The sequence below is a fragment of the Cervus elaphus genome, chromosome 19 (genome assembly GCF_910594005.1).
Source record: "Cervus elaphus chromosome 19, mCerEla1.1, whole genome shotgun sequence".
NCBI classification, from domain to species: domain Eukaryota; kingdom Metazoa; phylum Chordata; class Mammalia; order Artiodactyla; family Cervidae; genus Cervus; species Cervus elaphus.
Genome location: NC_057833.1, coordinates 71,980,595 through 71,992,879, shown reverse-complemented (window position 1 = coordinate 71,992,879; position 12,285 = coordinate 71,980,595). Strand labels below are relative to the sequence as shown.

Sequence of the window (12,285 nt, the reverse complement as noted above, 5' to 3'; positions counted from 1 at the left end):
CTAAGAGGGTTCACAGCAGGATGGTTCATCATAACCCACTGAGAGGCCCTAAAAGATCCATGACAGCACATGCATAAACAAAGTATGGGATCTGTATTTGACAGCAGCGACAGATGTGGGATTCCACCTGGGATCATAGTGGGAAGGAGAACCAGGAGGGGAGCTTCTGGTAACGTGTTTGCCTGATGTGATCACGTGGGTGTGTGGGTGAAGACTTCATTATTCACCCAAGGGCTACATGCAGGGTTTGTGTGCTTCTCTAACATGTGCCAAACTTTACCAGGAAAGGTGTATGTAAAAACTCTATTATTTGAGTACAGGTGGAGCATTCCTCACTTTATTGTGCTTTGCTTTATGAACTTTGCAGATACTATGTTTTTTTTACAAACTGAAGGTTCATGGCAACCTTGCGTCAAACAAGTCTATCAGTGCCATTCTCCAACAGTATTTGCTCACTTCATGTCTCTGTCACATTTTGGTAATTCTCACAATATTTCAAACTTTCTCATTATTATTATATCAGTTTTGGTGATCTATAATCAGTAATCTTTGATGGTACTATTACAAAAACAATTCGACTCACTGAAGGCTAAGATGATGGTTAATATTTTTTAGCAATGAAATGTTTTTAAATAAGATATGTACATTATTTTCTTAGACATAATGCTATTGAACACTTAAAAGATTACAATATAGCATAAACATAAGTTTCAAATGCCCTGGGAAACCAAAAAATTCATCTGACCCACATTATAGTGACATTTGCAGTGGCTGGAATTGAACCCGTGCTATCTCCTAGTACACGTCTATGTGCCTTCTTTAAACATCATTAAGAAGATGCAAAGAATAGTTTTTCTGGTATAACTGTGCTACTCTGACCCCCAGTACACACATTTGCTATACTTCAGGGCATACAACTGGATCCAGAAGCATCTGAACTTCTTCCATTTTTAAATGAGTTTCATTCCAGAGCCCCCTTTCTGAGATGGGCCCCCCGCCCTAGCACCCAAGTGAGCAAATGGCTTGCTGTCAATGACATCAAAGTTGTTTGAGTTCTTGGCCCCAAGTTAATGGCACCTATGCTGCATGGCCAAGCATCCCTTACCTGATCTCCCCGGCCCTGTGGTCTGGGAACTGCTTGTGGAAAGTCTTCAGTGCCTGCATCACTGCTGAGGTGCACTCCACATACGTGTAGTCAATCATGATGTCCCCTGGAAAAGGGAAGGGAAGACTGAGGCAATTCCGGCCAAACCATGACGCAGGAGAGCGCCATAACACATGGGGCCTGACCGTCCTGCAGAGGAAGGGAGGAAACATCCCCAGTGACCAGCCTGGGGACGTGGCCACCAAGTGGGAGGGTAGCACCAGCACTGGTGACCTGGAGGCCCGTCTGTGCTGTAGGACAGCCAGGCTGGTGCAAGGGTGAAAGAGCAGGATGCACAGTGGAGCTGCACCCACCCTAAAAAGGCCTGTCTGGGAGCACGCCTGCCAGTTACAGGAGCCCAACAAATGGAGACCCACAGGAGGGTACAGGGTGCACATGGACCACACCTGGGAGGACACGGGTGAGCGGTCCCACCATCACCTCCCTTCAAGGGCTCCACGAGGGGCACTCAGGAGACAGGCCAGCCCTCATGGAACACAGAGCCAGGAGTGGCCCAGGCTGAGACCCGAGAGCCCCAGTGAGTCCCACCCACCTCTGAGAGGCAGACTGCAGCTTTTCTATCTACCACCAGGGTCACCACACCCTTGGAAGGTGAGCAGCCCAGACAGTCTGGTGCTTGGGGGCTCCTCAGAGCATCTGCCCACATCCACCTCCCCCGCCAGCAGTTGGTGGGTACTGCGCACCGCCCCCCACCCCAAGCAAGAAAAGACCTCCAAGCGCTGGCAGGAGGTCACACCTTGGACACTCAGGAGCCCCTGAGTCCATGGCCACGTGACAGGTCAACTACTCACCAAAGACCTCGGAGGGGTTCAGAAGCTCCAGAAGGTGTCCCCCACGCTTGGTCTCATAGGTGGCAAACCCTCCGTCGGGGTTTCTCATGCTCAGCAACTAAAACCAGTGAGAGAAGGTCCTGAGAAGCCGCACAAGGCAAGGAGCTGAGGAACAGCCCAGACCTTGGGTGCCCAGAACAGTGGGCACTTTGTCAACCAGGCACCCTGGGACCACCTGGGATCCCTTCCCAGCACACACACACTTATCACTTATAAATCACATACGCACCACCAAACGAACCATCTCCACGTAAAACCTGGACAAGATCTGGATATGTTAAAGAGAGCCTGTGGTTGGGTGGCCAAGACTCTGCATGCCCGGTACCCTCAGAGATGGGAGTCCCACACCCAGCAGCCTCACCACAGCGACAGCGTCGAAAAGCCGCTCTCGTGGGACATGATTGGTAACAAAGGGACACTTTTCCTGCAGGAGGAGGATGGACTTCAAGGCCTCAGCCGTGCAGTCGGCCACGATCCAGCCACAGTCCAGCGTGCTGAAGCTGAAGCCGCCCTGTAAAGTGCGGGGCTGTAAGGGTGGAGGCCATGGCACCTTCCCCGCCCTCGCAGGGCTGATGCCTGACCATCATGGGGAGGTACAGCCACAGCCCCAGGCCACACACATGCAGACAGGCTCCCAGCTTCCAGGAAGGGCACAAGCAGCTGCTGTGAGAAGGTGGCTGTGGCCGTGTTGACGCCCCGCACACTGCAGGAACGACCCATCCAGCCCTGCCCTCCTCCCTCCCATTCATGTCTGACAGCTTGTTTAATGTCTGCAAGTGCTGCTAAGTGCACGTGTGTGTGATGTGGTGCAGTGAAATCCCCGCAGCTCAGCGATTGGGTGTGTGAATGACTCCATGGTCAGGAATATCATGGGTGCACCGGTGGAACCCCACCCTGTGCGTCTGTCAGAGCAGGAAGCCCCAGAAGGCTGGGAGAGACTCCTCCTCACAGGCAAGGTCCAGCTAAACAGGGCCAGTGGTGTGGGGTGTGGTACCTTGGTCATCTGGCGGTAGTACTTCTGGTAGTCGGGGAAATTGTCTGGCACCTGGGCAGCATCCGAGGAGCACAGAGGGAAAGCAGGGGGGGAATACATCACTACCGTACCGGACACACGCAGACAGGGGCAGGAGGGACTGGCACAGTGGGAGGTGCTGAGACCCAGGGCTGCCGCCCCCTCCGTCACCAGCACCAGAGGGAACCCCCCAAGGCAGCACCCCCTGGCCCACTCCCCCCATCCACAATCGGGCACACCCTGAGCAGGAGATGGCAGAGGGGAGTAGGGGAGCCCCATCTGTGGGAGGCACGCCCTGGGCTTGGCCTTACCTGTGAGATCCGGAGATACTCATGCGCCTTCTGCAGGCAGGACCAAAACTCCGGCCTGTGTTGTGCATCTGCCTGGAAAAGAGAAAAGGGGCTGAGATGCTCGGCAGCGTATGTCTGCGTGGTGGCTGGTCCCTGGATGCTACTGGTGACACCCAGTCACCTTCGGGAGCCAGGGGCAAACACCCCCAAGTCTTGGTGGGCTCGGGTTCTGCCGCCAAGTCAGTAGGACGTGGTGGAGCAATGAAGCAGGCTTCTCCATTGCACCCGGCCCCAGCCCACCACACAGGGTCCCTGCCTGTCTAAGGCAGGCTGCCACATGGCCCCCACCTCTTCCTGGGGCTCCCAATCCTGCCAACCTCATTCCCACCAGCTCCTATTTTTCTCCAGCATGTACTCAGACGTATCCATAATGAGCCGTTTGAGCACTCTCAGAGAGGGCCTGGAGCCCACTGCCCCTTCCCAAGGACCCCACCACCTCATCACCTCAGGAACTGCCCCCCAAGGCTCCCTGCCCCTGGAGCCTTCAAGCATCACCCGCCCCCCCCACCCAGAGTTGCCAGGCAAGAGCCTCAGAGCCCAGCTGAGGGCAGGGTCAGGGCCAGCAGGCACCATGTCCGCTGGATGCAGGGGTGGACACACAGCAAGGGCAGCTGGAGAACGAGGGACAGGGCCACATACCTCCAGCAAAGCCTGGATGGCGAACGCGGTGTCCCAGATCTGTGAGCCATTGGTGCCCTACGGAGAAAGGATAACGTTACAGATGCCTCTCCTGCATGCCACCCCAACTTCCTGGATCCCACAGGCGCCTAGAGGGCCAAAGAGGGTGCAGGGGCCTCTACCAGATCCCACCTGAAGAGGTGGGATCCCAGTTGACCCCTGACCCCAGGCTCTGGGCTCTGCACTCTGATACCCACAGGGGGCTAAGTGAGTGGTCCGGCAGGCAGACATGGGTCAGGCAGCCCCATCTGCCTTCATCAGAACATCAGCCAGGGCAGGGCTTCCTCAGGGCACTTCCAGGATTTGGATGCCATGGCCTCCACTGCCCACCCAGTGGCACGGAGCCTAGACAGACTGGTGGCCCTCAGGGGCCCCAGACATCATGGCCTTGCCAGACAATGTGTGGGAAGAAAGCACATGACCAAGACAATCCCAGGCCACAAAAACCTGATCTGATCAAGCCCTGATCAGATCAGGGCACAGAGCAGGCAGAAGGTGGACACCCTAGGGACAAATGGCCCAGGAGAGAAGGACACCGGGAGACTGTAGAACGAAGGTGACATTAAGGACCAGCCTCCTGGGTCAAATCGTGATACCAGCGAACCCACAGCACAACCCCACCACAGGCTGCCATGAGATCCAGGGGACAGCATGGCAGTTCCCTCAGAACCAGAAGCTCCAGGGCTGGAGGCTCACCACCCTCCTCAACTTCGAGGGTTTTTTTGGGATACTTCATATAAGATTGGCCGTGTGGGGCCCAGGCAACTAGAAGAGGGGCTCGAATGCTGGAAGAAGGGCCAGGGAGCTGGAAGAGAGGCTTGAGCACACTTAGCAAGGGCACCTGGGCAGGTGGTCTGTGCTGGGCAGGGCCAGGCTCACGTGCACCCATCTCAAAGGGTCCAGCAGTTAGTGTGACCCAAGGACATTGCTGGGGGCACCCTGTTCCACACTGAGGGACAGCAGACCAAAGCCCAAGAGCTCCTGGCTGGCTGCCTCTGGGGCCCCTGCTGCCAGGACAGGACTGGGTCAACCCAGGCCGCCCAGTGACCCGCAGCCCCACCCCCAGGGCCATGCATAGGACACAAGTGGGGGGAACATCATCTACAGCATCCAGACACCAGAAACCAGCAAAGAGCACAAAAAGCCTGCCCACAGGGAGCATGTCTCAGGACCCTGAAGAGGGGCTCAGCTCCAGGAGGCAGGGGAGGGCAGGGGTTCTCCTCTGACTGTCCTGACCCTGCCAGCCAGATCCCGTGTGCGAGCTGCAAGATCAGCGTCCAGCAGCAGTCAAAGAACCCCCCATGGCCTTCGTCCCCTCTGAGCTGCGGCTGAGTGACCTCAGTTTACAGACCACTCCCACAAGGTGGCTGCCAGCCCTCGGTTCTCCCACCACCCCAGGGCCCGTCAACATTCCTGCCAGATGGCACCTGCCCAGGAGGGCCCAGCAGCACACCTCAGACATAGGACCTCAAGCCAATAGGCCATGCAGGGAGGAGAGACTGGGGCTGTGAACAAACCCAAGGCGGGGATGGTGGCAAGGACACAGCTTCAGCCCCACTGCCCTCACCTGCATCTTCATGCCATCGAGGCCCAGCCTACAGGGAGGGAGAGAATGATCTGGGTCAGGGGGCACAAGCAGTGCCAGACATCAGGGGCCCAGAGTCCACATCCGGAGAGTAACCCACCCAAGCAGCGTGGGACACACAAGGACGGCTCCCCCAAACCCAGCATGCGGAGGGTCCACGGGGAGAAGAGGCCACCCTGGAACGCAGACTGAGGGACACATAGGCTGTGCCCACCCTCCCCCAGACAGGCCAGCACTCGCCTCTTGGCTTTGCCTCCCGCACACTCACCAGAGATAATCAGGAATCCTGGACACGTGCTCCTGGAAGACAGCAGAGGCCGGCCCATCTGCATACCAGCGCACAAGCATGTTGATGGTTTTCGAGATCTGCAGGAGACAGCCTGGTCAGGGCCCTGCTCCACACCCACCGGGTTCCTGGGCTTGAGGGCTGTGGCCCCAGCACAGCCTTGTTCCAGGCCAGGCCACTGCTCTGACCACTTTCCCAAGCACTCTCTGCTTCCAGGCCCCGAGATCAAAAAACCAGGCTGCAGCGAGGGGCCAAGGCAGGTGTGCCTGGAGGGAGGGGGCACTGCAGCAGGGAAAAGACAGGGTGACCCACAGAGGGGGCGCAAGCCAGCCAGCGAGCGAGCAGGACTGCCACGAGGTGACAGACAGGCGGGGACCCTGCATGGGCGCCTGGGGTGTGGGGTGTGCTGAGCTGTTCGAGATAACTGGGGACTGAGGGCAGAGCTGTCTGTAGGGCGTGGGAGAGACTTGGAAGTGAGACCAGTGAGCCAGGGCCTGTTGCTCAAAGCAGAAGTTCTAGAGGCCCAACCCTTCTACCCCGAGAGATCACAAACCGAGGTTGAACTTGTTTATGCAGTGCTAAGAGCCCACACAGAATCCCCCAGTGTTGAAAGGGAAACACTTGGCTGTTCACTGGGGCAGCAGTGGTTTACGGCCCCAGGTACCATGTGGCTCAGCAAACACCTGCCAGCAGGTCACAGCCTGCCCCCTGGTTCACACAACTCTGCCTCCTGGACCCGTCACCCTAAGGCTGCAGGCCATTGACTGACCCTGTGATGGCCGCCTGGGCGCACACGAGAGGCAAAGCCGGATCAGGAGCCCAGAGGCTCAATGAAGTGAGAGCCTCGAGCCAGCAGGCTCATCAGGAGTCAGGAATGGAAACAAGCACCCCGCCCTCCAAAGGAGAAGAAGAAAGGCCAGCGGTAGGTCATTGGGGGTGAGGAAGGGGGGAAACGGAGCAGCGTTCCAGGCACACCAGGTAGGGGGCAGTGTGGGCCAGGCCAAGGGTCCTGGGGGATTGGAGGCCACATCCCAAGGAGGGACCTCACCTGGGGGAGCCCCCACCCCCAGCCCCACAGACCCAGGCCCAGACGCCCGGGCGAGCGCACTGACCGGGCCGATGCTGATGCACTTGGTGAAGCGGTCATCTGCCGCAATGTGCTCATGCAGCTTCTGGGTGGCCCGCTGCCGCAGGCTGGTGCTGTGGTGGCGCTCGTACAAGTTGAGGACGGCTGCAGGGTGTGGTAGGGGGTCGTCAACGGCAGCAGACATGGGAGGAGCTCCATCACAGCCCGCAGCCTCCACCCCCACCCGCCTGCCTGGGAGGCTGTGCCATGCCCCCCACGCCCCACCCCGGCATCCTGCAGTGAGTGAAGGGACCTGCGAGGGGGGACGAGCAGATGGGCGGGGAGCGGGGAGCAGACAAGTGTGCGGGCGGGGGGTGGGGGTGGGGGTACGAGAAGGGGTGGGGGACGGAGGAGCGAAGGAGAACAGGCCGCTTGCTCACACAGAACCATGAGGAGGCGCTGGGCTCTGAGCGGCCAGAAGGATCCACGGGAGCCGGGCCTGGACAGGCCTCTGGGGACCGCCCCTTCTGTTCCACAGAGGAGACACCCCGGACCCTCAAGGCCCTAGGCTCCGAATCCTCTGTCCAGGAGTCCGAGTCCCAGGCAGGTCTGATGGACATGAGCTGTGCAAGGCCGGCCCCCGTCGTCCCCACAGGACCCCAACACAGGATGGTGAGAAGGGCAGGAGACCCTCTGAGGGGCAGTGTCCCTTCCTATCACTTCAGGTGTCCCCCGACTCCAGGGGCCCAGCCAGCCCAGGGAGGGGGTGCCAGGGGGATACCCACCGTACACGAGGTGGAGCAGCCAGCTGTGCGGCGTGTACAGATCGTCCGGGGCCACGCTGTTCCTGTGCGCGGCCCAGTCGATGCAGCTGTAGTCCTCCACGTAGAGCTCCTGCGGGCGTGCGGCATCTCAGCCCAGACCTGCTGGGCCCTGGGCCCCGGGCCCCCTGCCCCCATCCCCGCTCCGCCCCCGGGCAGACCCTGATGAGCACAGCCTCCCCAAGTCCATCCCAGGGCGCTTGGAGGCTCACTGGACCAATCGAACAGCATAGCCGCCCGCCCACCTCCACCCCGCCGCCCCCGGGCAGTCATTCAGGGACACGGGGCGGGGCTACACTCTGGGGCAGCATGCGCGGTCAGCCTCACCTGGCGGAGGCTCTGGACCAGCGGGCCCTCCTCGGCACTCAGCCGGGTGCTGTAGCAGTAGGCCATGGGCAGGTACACCTGCCGACAGTGGCACCAGATCGTGGAGGGATGTGCGGGCATCCAGTCAGGAAACAGCCTGGGGGCAGAGTATGTTAGTGGGCACCCCCCTAACTGTTACAGCCTGTGGACACCCGAGGCAGGGCTGTCTCCAGCCAAGCGGGCACAGCCCTCAGAGCTTCACGGCGGAGTTCCTGAGGGGCAGAGCCTGCAGTAGCCAACAAACCCTTCTGGTTCACCATGCCTCCTAACGCCAGGAGACGCGGCCCCTAATGGGTCAGGGAGCCTGTGAGTTCCCGGCTGTGACCAACATGTCACAGAAACAGAAACCCTTAACCACTGAGATGCTGAGTGAGGGGCTACAGAGATGCTCTGGACTATCTTTGCAGCTTTTCTGGGGATTGAAAACTATTTCAAAATTAAAAGTTCTTACCTAAAAACCTTCAGGACTGCCATGCCTCCTCAAGTCTGACCAACTCTGACCACTGGCCCTGCTGTGCTTTGCCCAGACACCCAGCCTGAGGTGGGCACAGCTCTGCAGCCCCCCAGGCGGCTGAGCACCTGGGCGGTCTCCTCCACCCTCCCCTTTCAGCCTCAGACCACATATGCAGGGGGTCTCTGACAGCTCCCCGCCCCAGGAACCTCACCTCCTGGGGGGGTGATACCGAGGTGCTTGTATATATATAGATGTGTTCTGGACACATCCACAGCTTTCATGAGATATTCACAAAATGCTTAAAATCAGCAGCTAATAGGCCTCACACAATACGGAATGAGTGTTGATTTTGCTGAGTTTTTAAACAGCATTATGGTTCTGTTGAAAGGAAAATTCTCATCTTTCAGATATACACACTGAAGTGTTCACAGGGGAAATAGGATGTCTAGGATTAACTTTAACGTTCACTGGCCAACAACTAGAAGGCGGGCAGTAAGACAGCATGCACACCCCAACCCTGGCTGGGGAGGGCTGCATGGCCGGCCCCTTCGTTCTCTGTTTCGACAGATGCTCAGAGTGTCTATAACAACACAGTTAACAGCCACCTGTGCAGCAAAGCCAGCGCTTCATTCCCTACCCCAGTGGCTCTGTAAGCAGTCAGGCAGGACCCACCCACCTGCTGAGGACCCAACCCCACTGCACCTCCCTCCCTCCCGCCCAACTGGGAACCACCTTCTCTCCTCTGTCAGCCAAGCACGGGTTCTGCCAGGAGCCTAACACCACCCCACACCACTGAACGGATCATCCCATATCTGACTAACAGGCAGCAAATGACCCAGGCAGTGTCACTCCACTTGCTGAGACACTGGTGACCCGGCCACCAAACTAACTGTAGGGGGCACATACCACATTTCTGGAAACAGTGTATTGAGGCCTTCCCAGCTGTACACATTCAGGACAGCCAACCAAAACTTCCCCCAGGAGGGGATGAACACAGCACCACCTGCAGGAAGAGCACAGACCCCGTCACCGGCCTCTGGCTGAAGAGGAGACCCTCAGGAACAGAGCCCCTCAGCCAACAGGCTGCTGAGGGTCCTCTCCTCATGCCAAGCAGGTTCTAGAGCTCTCGGACCACCCACACCATGACCATCGGCTGGAACAGACAGCTTCCCCAGAACAAGCATGTCTCCCCTGCCCCTAGGAAGACAAAGCAGTGCAGGCGGAGCCCTGAACCAGGAAGAGGCTTCAGGGTGCCAACTGGAAGGTCCTCCGGTGTGTGAGCACAAAGCTGGAAGCACGAACAGCGTGAGGGGCGGGCAGGTGGGCCAGAGCAGCAGTGGATGATCTCTGAGTGGCAGGAGCTGAAGGGCCTCCCAGAGTGAGGGGAGAGCAGCCACCACTTGGAGTTCCGCCAGGCACACAGTAGAGCAGGCGGGGGGCGAGCAGAACTCCACCAGCTCCACCCCGCATGTGTGGCCCGGGTGCCCTCTGGGAAGGCACACTCCCGCAAGCAATGCACCAGTGTGTCCTTCGTGAGTCCATGCCGACTTGTAAAACAGAATTGTGAAACACAACAACCTTAATTTGTGCTCTGAAATTTTACGGGCAAGGGTAGACAGTTTCCTCCTACTTCCTGCTTTGATGCCTTCCTTGCATCTGTCTATAATAGTTCCCATTTGCGAGCCCTTCTTACACTGAGGTAACACGACCTCTTTACTGCACAGCGTGTTCTGGGCAGGGGGTACCTTTCTTGTGAAGAAGGTTCCTGGCTCGCACCAGGTCAGGATCGTCAGGCCCCACACCCAGAATTCTCAAAGACACATAGTTGAGCGCAGTTCCAAATACCGTGGACTTGTCCTCAATGTGCCTACGGCAGAAGGAGGCCGATGAGAAAATGATGTCTTCCATGACTTAAGAAATTAAGCAATGCTTTCATTACGTTGCTTCAGCAAATCAAAAATGACATAACTACACAAGAAACATCCAGAACAGCCATACTCTGCTAAGAGCTCCTGCACCTCTGCGACAACTGAGCAGTTCCAAACTGCTCCCCAGGCCTGCCCACCTCCTCTGTCCACTTCTCACACCAAATTGACAGGACCCGTGTCGTGTGGCAGTGACTCAGCTAAGACTCTACATCACTGAGGCCCACAGAGTACACTCCAGAGGCAGTTAGCCAGGAGGGAAAGGGCGCTGGTGAGACCCTGTCTGCCCCAGGGCCCACAGGCCAGAGGGTTGGGATCCCAAGCTCGAGACGCCCACGACTCCATCCAGGAGGTGAGCAGAGCTGAGCTGTCCTCCCAGGATTCTGTAATGAAGGCTGCCGGTATGAAGTCAGCAAGCCCAGGAAGGGCCCATGCCCCAGCTGCAGGATAAGAAGCACCAGGGAAACCTGGACCTGCATGGAGCCTCCATCCCAATTCCCTCCTGCCAGGCTCTCTCCCCACCCACTGCCGGCCCACAGCTACAGTAACTCCCCACCAACAGGTGCATCTCTCACATAAGAACACATGTGCACATGCACACACACACACACACATGCCATGACCCAGGATCAGGCAGACTCACAGGCCCCAGCCGCCGTCGGGGAGCTGCACAGACCGCAGGTACCGTATAATTTCTTCTCGGTATCCAGCCGGCAGAGGGATGTGTGCCACATGGCACGTGATCAGGAGGCCTGTGGGGCAGAACAGATATTCCTTGGCAGGAACTCAGCACTTCTAAGCCCAGGTCTGAGACCCTGGGAACCCCACACAACAGGGAGCTCTCTGCTTGGCCCGTTCTTGTGCAAACAAGCCTGGGAAGGCTATTCCTCCCACCCCATCAAGGACTTCAGAACTGGGGCCCCAGAAGCAGTGGCAACAGCATACATGACACACACTGCGTGGGGCATGCAGAACCTATCAGGCACTCCAGGGTCCCATGCTACTGACATGCTAGCTGGGAAAGAAACCCCAAATGGATCATCCCTGGATGGGGTAATGTTTACTTGCTTATATTTACATATTCCTGTTTTGTTAAATGTTTTAATTGCACATGTCACTTTGAGAGATGGACAACAATAAATAATACCCACAAAGAACCTTCTGTTCCCAGGCTGACCCTCCTGAGCATGGTGTTCAAAGGCTCTCCACCTCCTCCCCCTCCAATATACCCTTGGCCTCGACCTCATCAGCCACATGCCCATGGCACTGAGCACATGGGGTCTCAGGCAGGCCCCAGCAACAACGTGTTGTGGAATGGATCCCTGACTCTGGCCAGAGGCACGAGAAGCCCCAGCAGACACAGCCACACAGATACCACAGAAGTTCATAGGAAAAAGTCCATCTCCTTTTGTTACAGGTATGATGCTCTCAAGACAGTGAAACACACAAGCAGGAAACAGTGCCTGTGGCTTCCCCATTTTACAGTCAAGGAAACTGAGGCACAGCCCCTAAGTGGTGGGGCTGGGGCTGAAGCCCAGGAGGTCTAACCCCAGAGTCAGTGATCACCACGGTGATGCTCAGTGCAACACTGGCCACACAGAGTCATGGCCTCCAGAAGGGTTCTCCAAACTAAAGCAGAAAAAGACCAGTCAAATTTCAGCCAGCCATGGAAGAACCCTGAGACAGCACCCCAAAACAGGCCAGTGTTAACCTGCGAAAAATGGCCTGTCCAGAGTCCAGAGGGAGA

The 12,285-nt window shown here is 57.6% G+C and overlaps 1 protein-coding gene across 2 annotated transcripts in view; it reads right to left on the bottom strand.

The window, feature by feature from the left end:
* LSS (lanosterol synthase) overlaps window positions 1–12,285 on the bottom strand; it is a 30,569-nt gene that overhangs the window by 15,690 nt on the left and 2,594 nt on the right. For both annotated transcript variants that reach the window (XM_043874549.1, XM_043874550.1), the window contains exons 4-17: window positions 11,182–11,290; window positions 10,359–10,480; window positions 9,520–9,616; window positions 8,121–8,256; window positions 7,758–7,866; window positions 7,019–7,137; window positions 5,889–5,986; window positions 5,603–5,630; window positions 3,997–4,053; window positions 3,319–3,390; window positions 2,990–3,040; window positions 2,357–2,506; window positions 1,957–2,053; window positions 1,106–1,211 (exon numbers count right to left, since the gene is read on the bottom strand). In XM_043874549.1, the coding sequence (XP_043730484.1) occupies window positions 1,106–1,211; window positions 1,957–2,053; window positions 2,357–2,506; window positions 2,990–3,040; window positions 3,319–3,390; window positions 3,997–4,053; window positions 5,603–5,630; window positions 5,889–5,986; window positions 7,019–7,137; window positions 7,758–7,866; window positions 8,121–8,256; window positions 9,520–9,616; window positions 10,359–10,480; window positions 11,182–11,290 (1,351 nt within the window). The remainder of the gene's footprint in view (window positions 1–1,105; window positions 1,212–1,956; window positions 2,054–2,356; window positions 2,507–2,989; window positions 3,041–3,318; window positions 3,391–3,996; window positions 4,054–5,602; window positions 5,631–5,888; window positions 5,987–7,018; window positions 7,138–7,757; window positions 7,867–8,120; window positions 8,257–9,519; window positions 9,617–10,358; window positions 10,481–11,181; window positions 11,291–12,285) is intronic.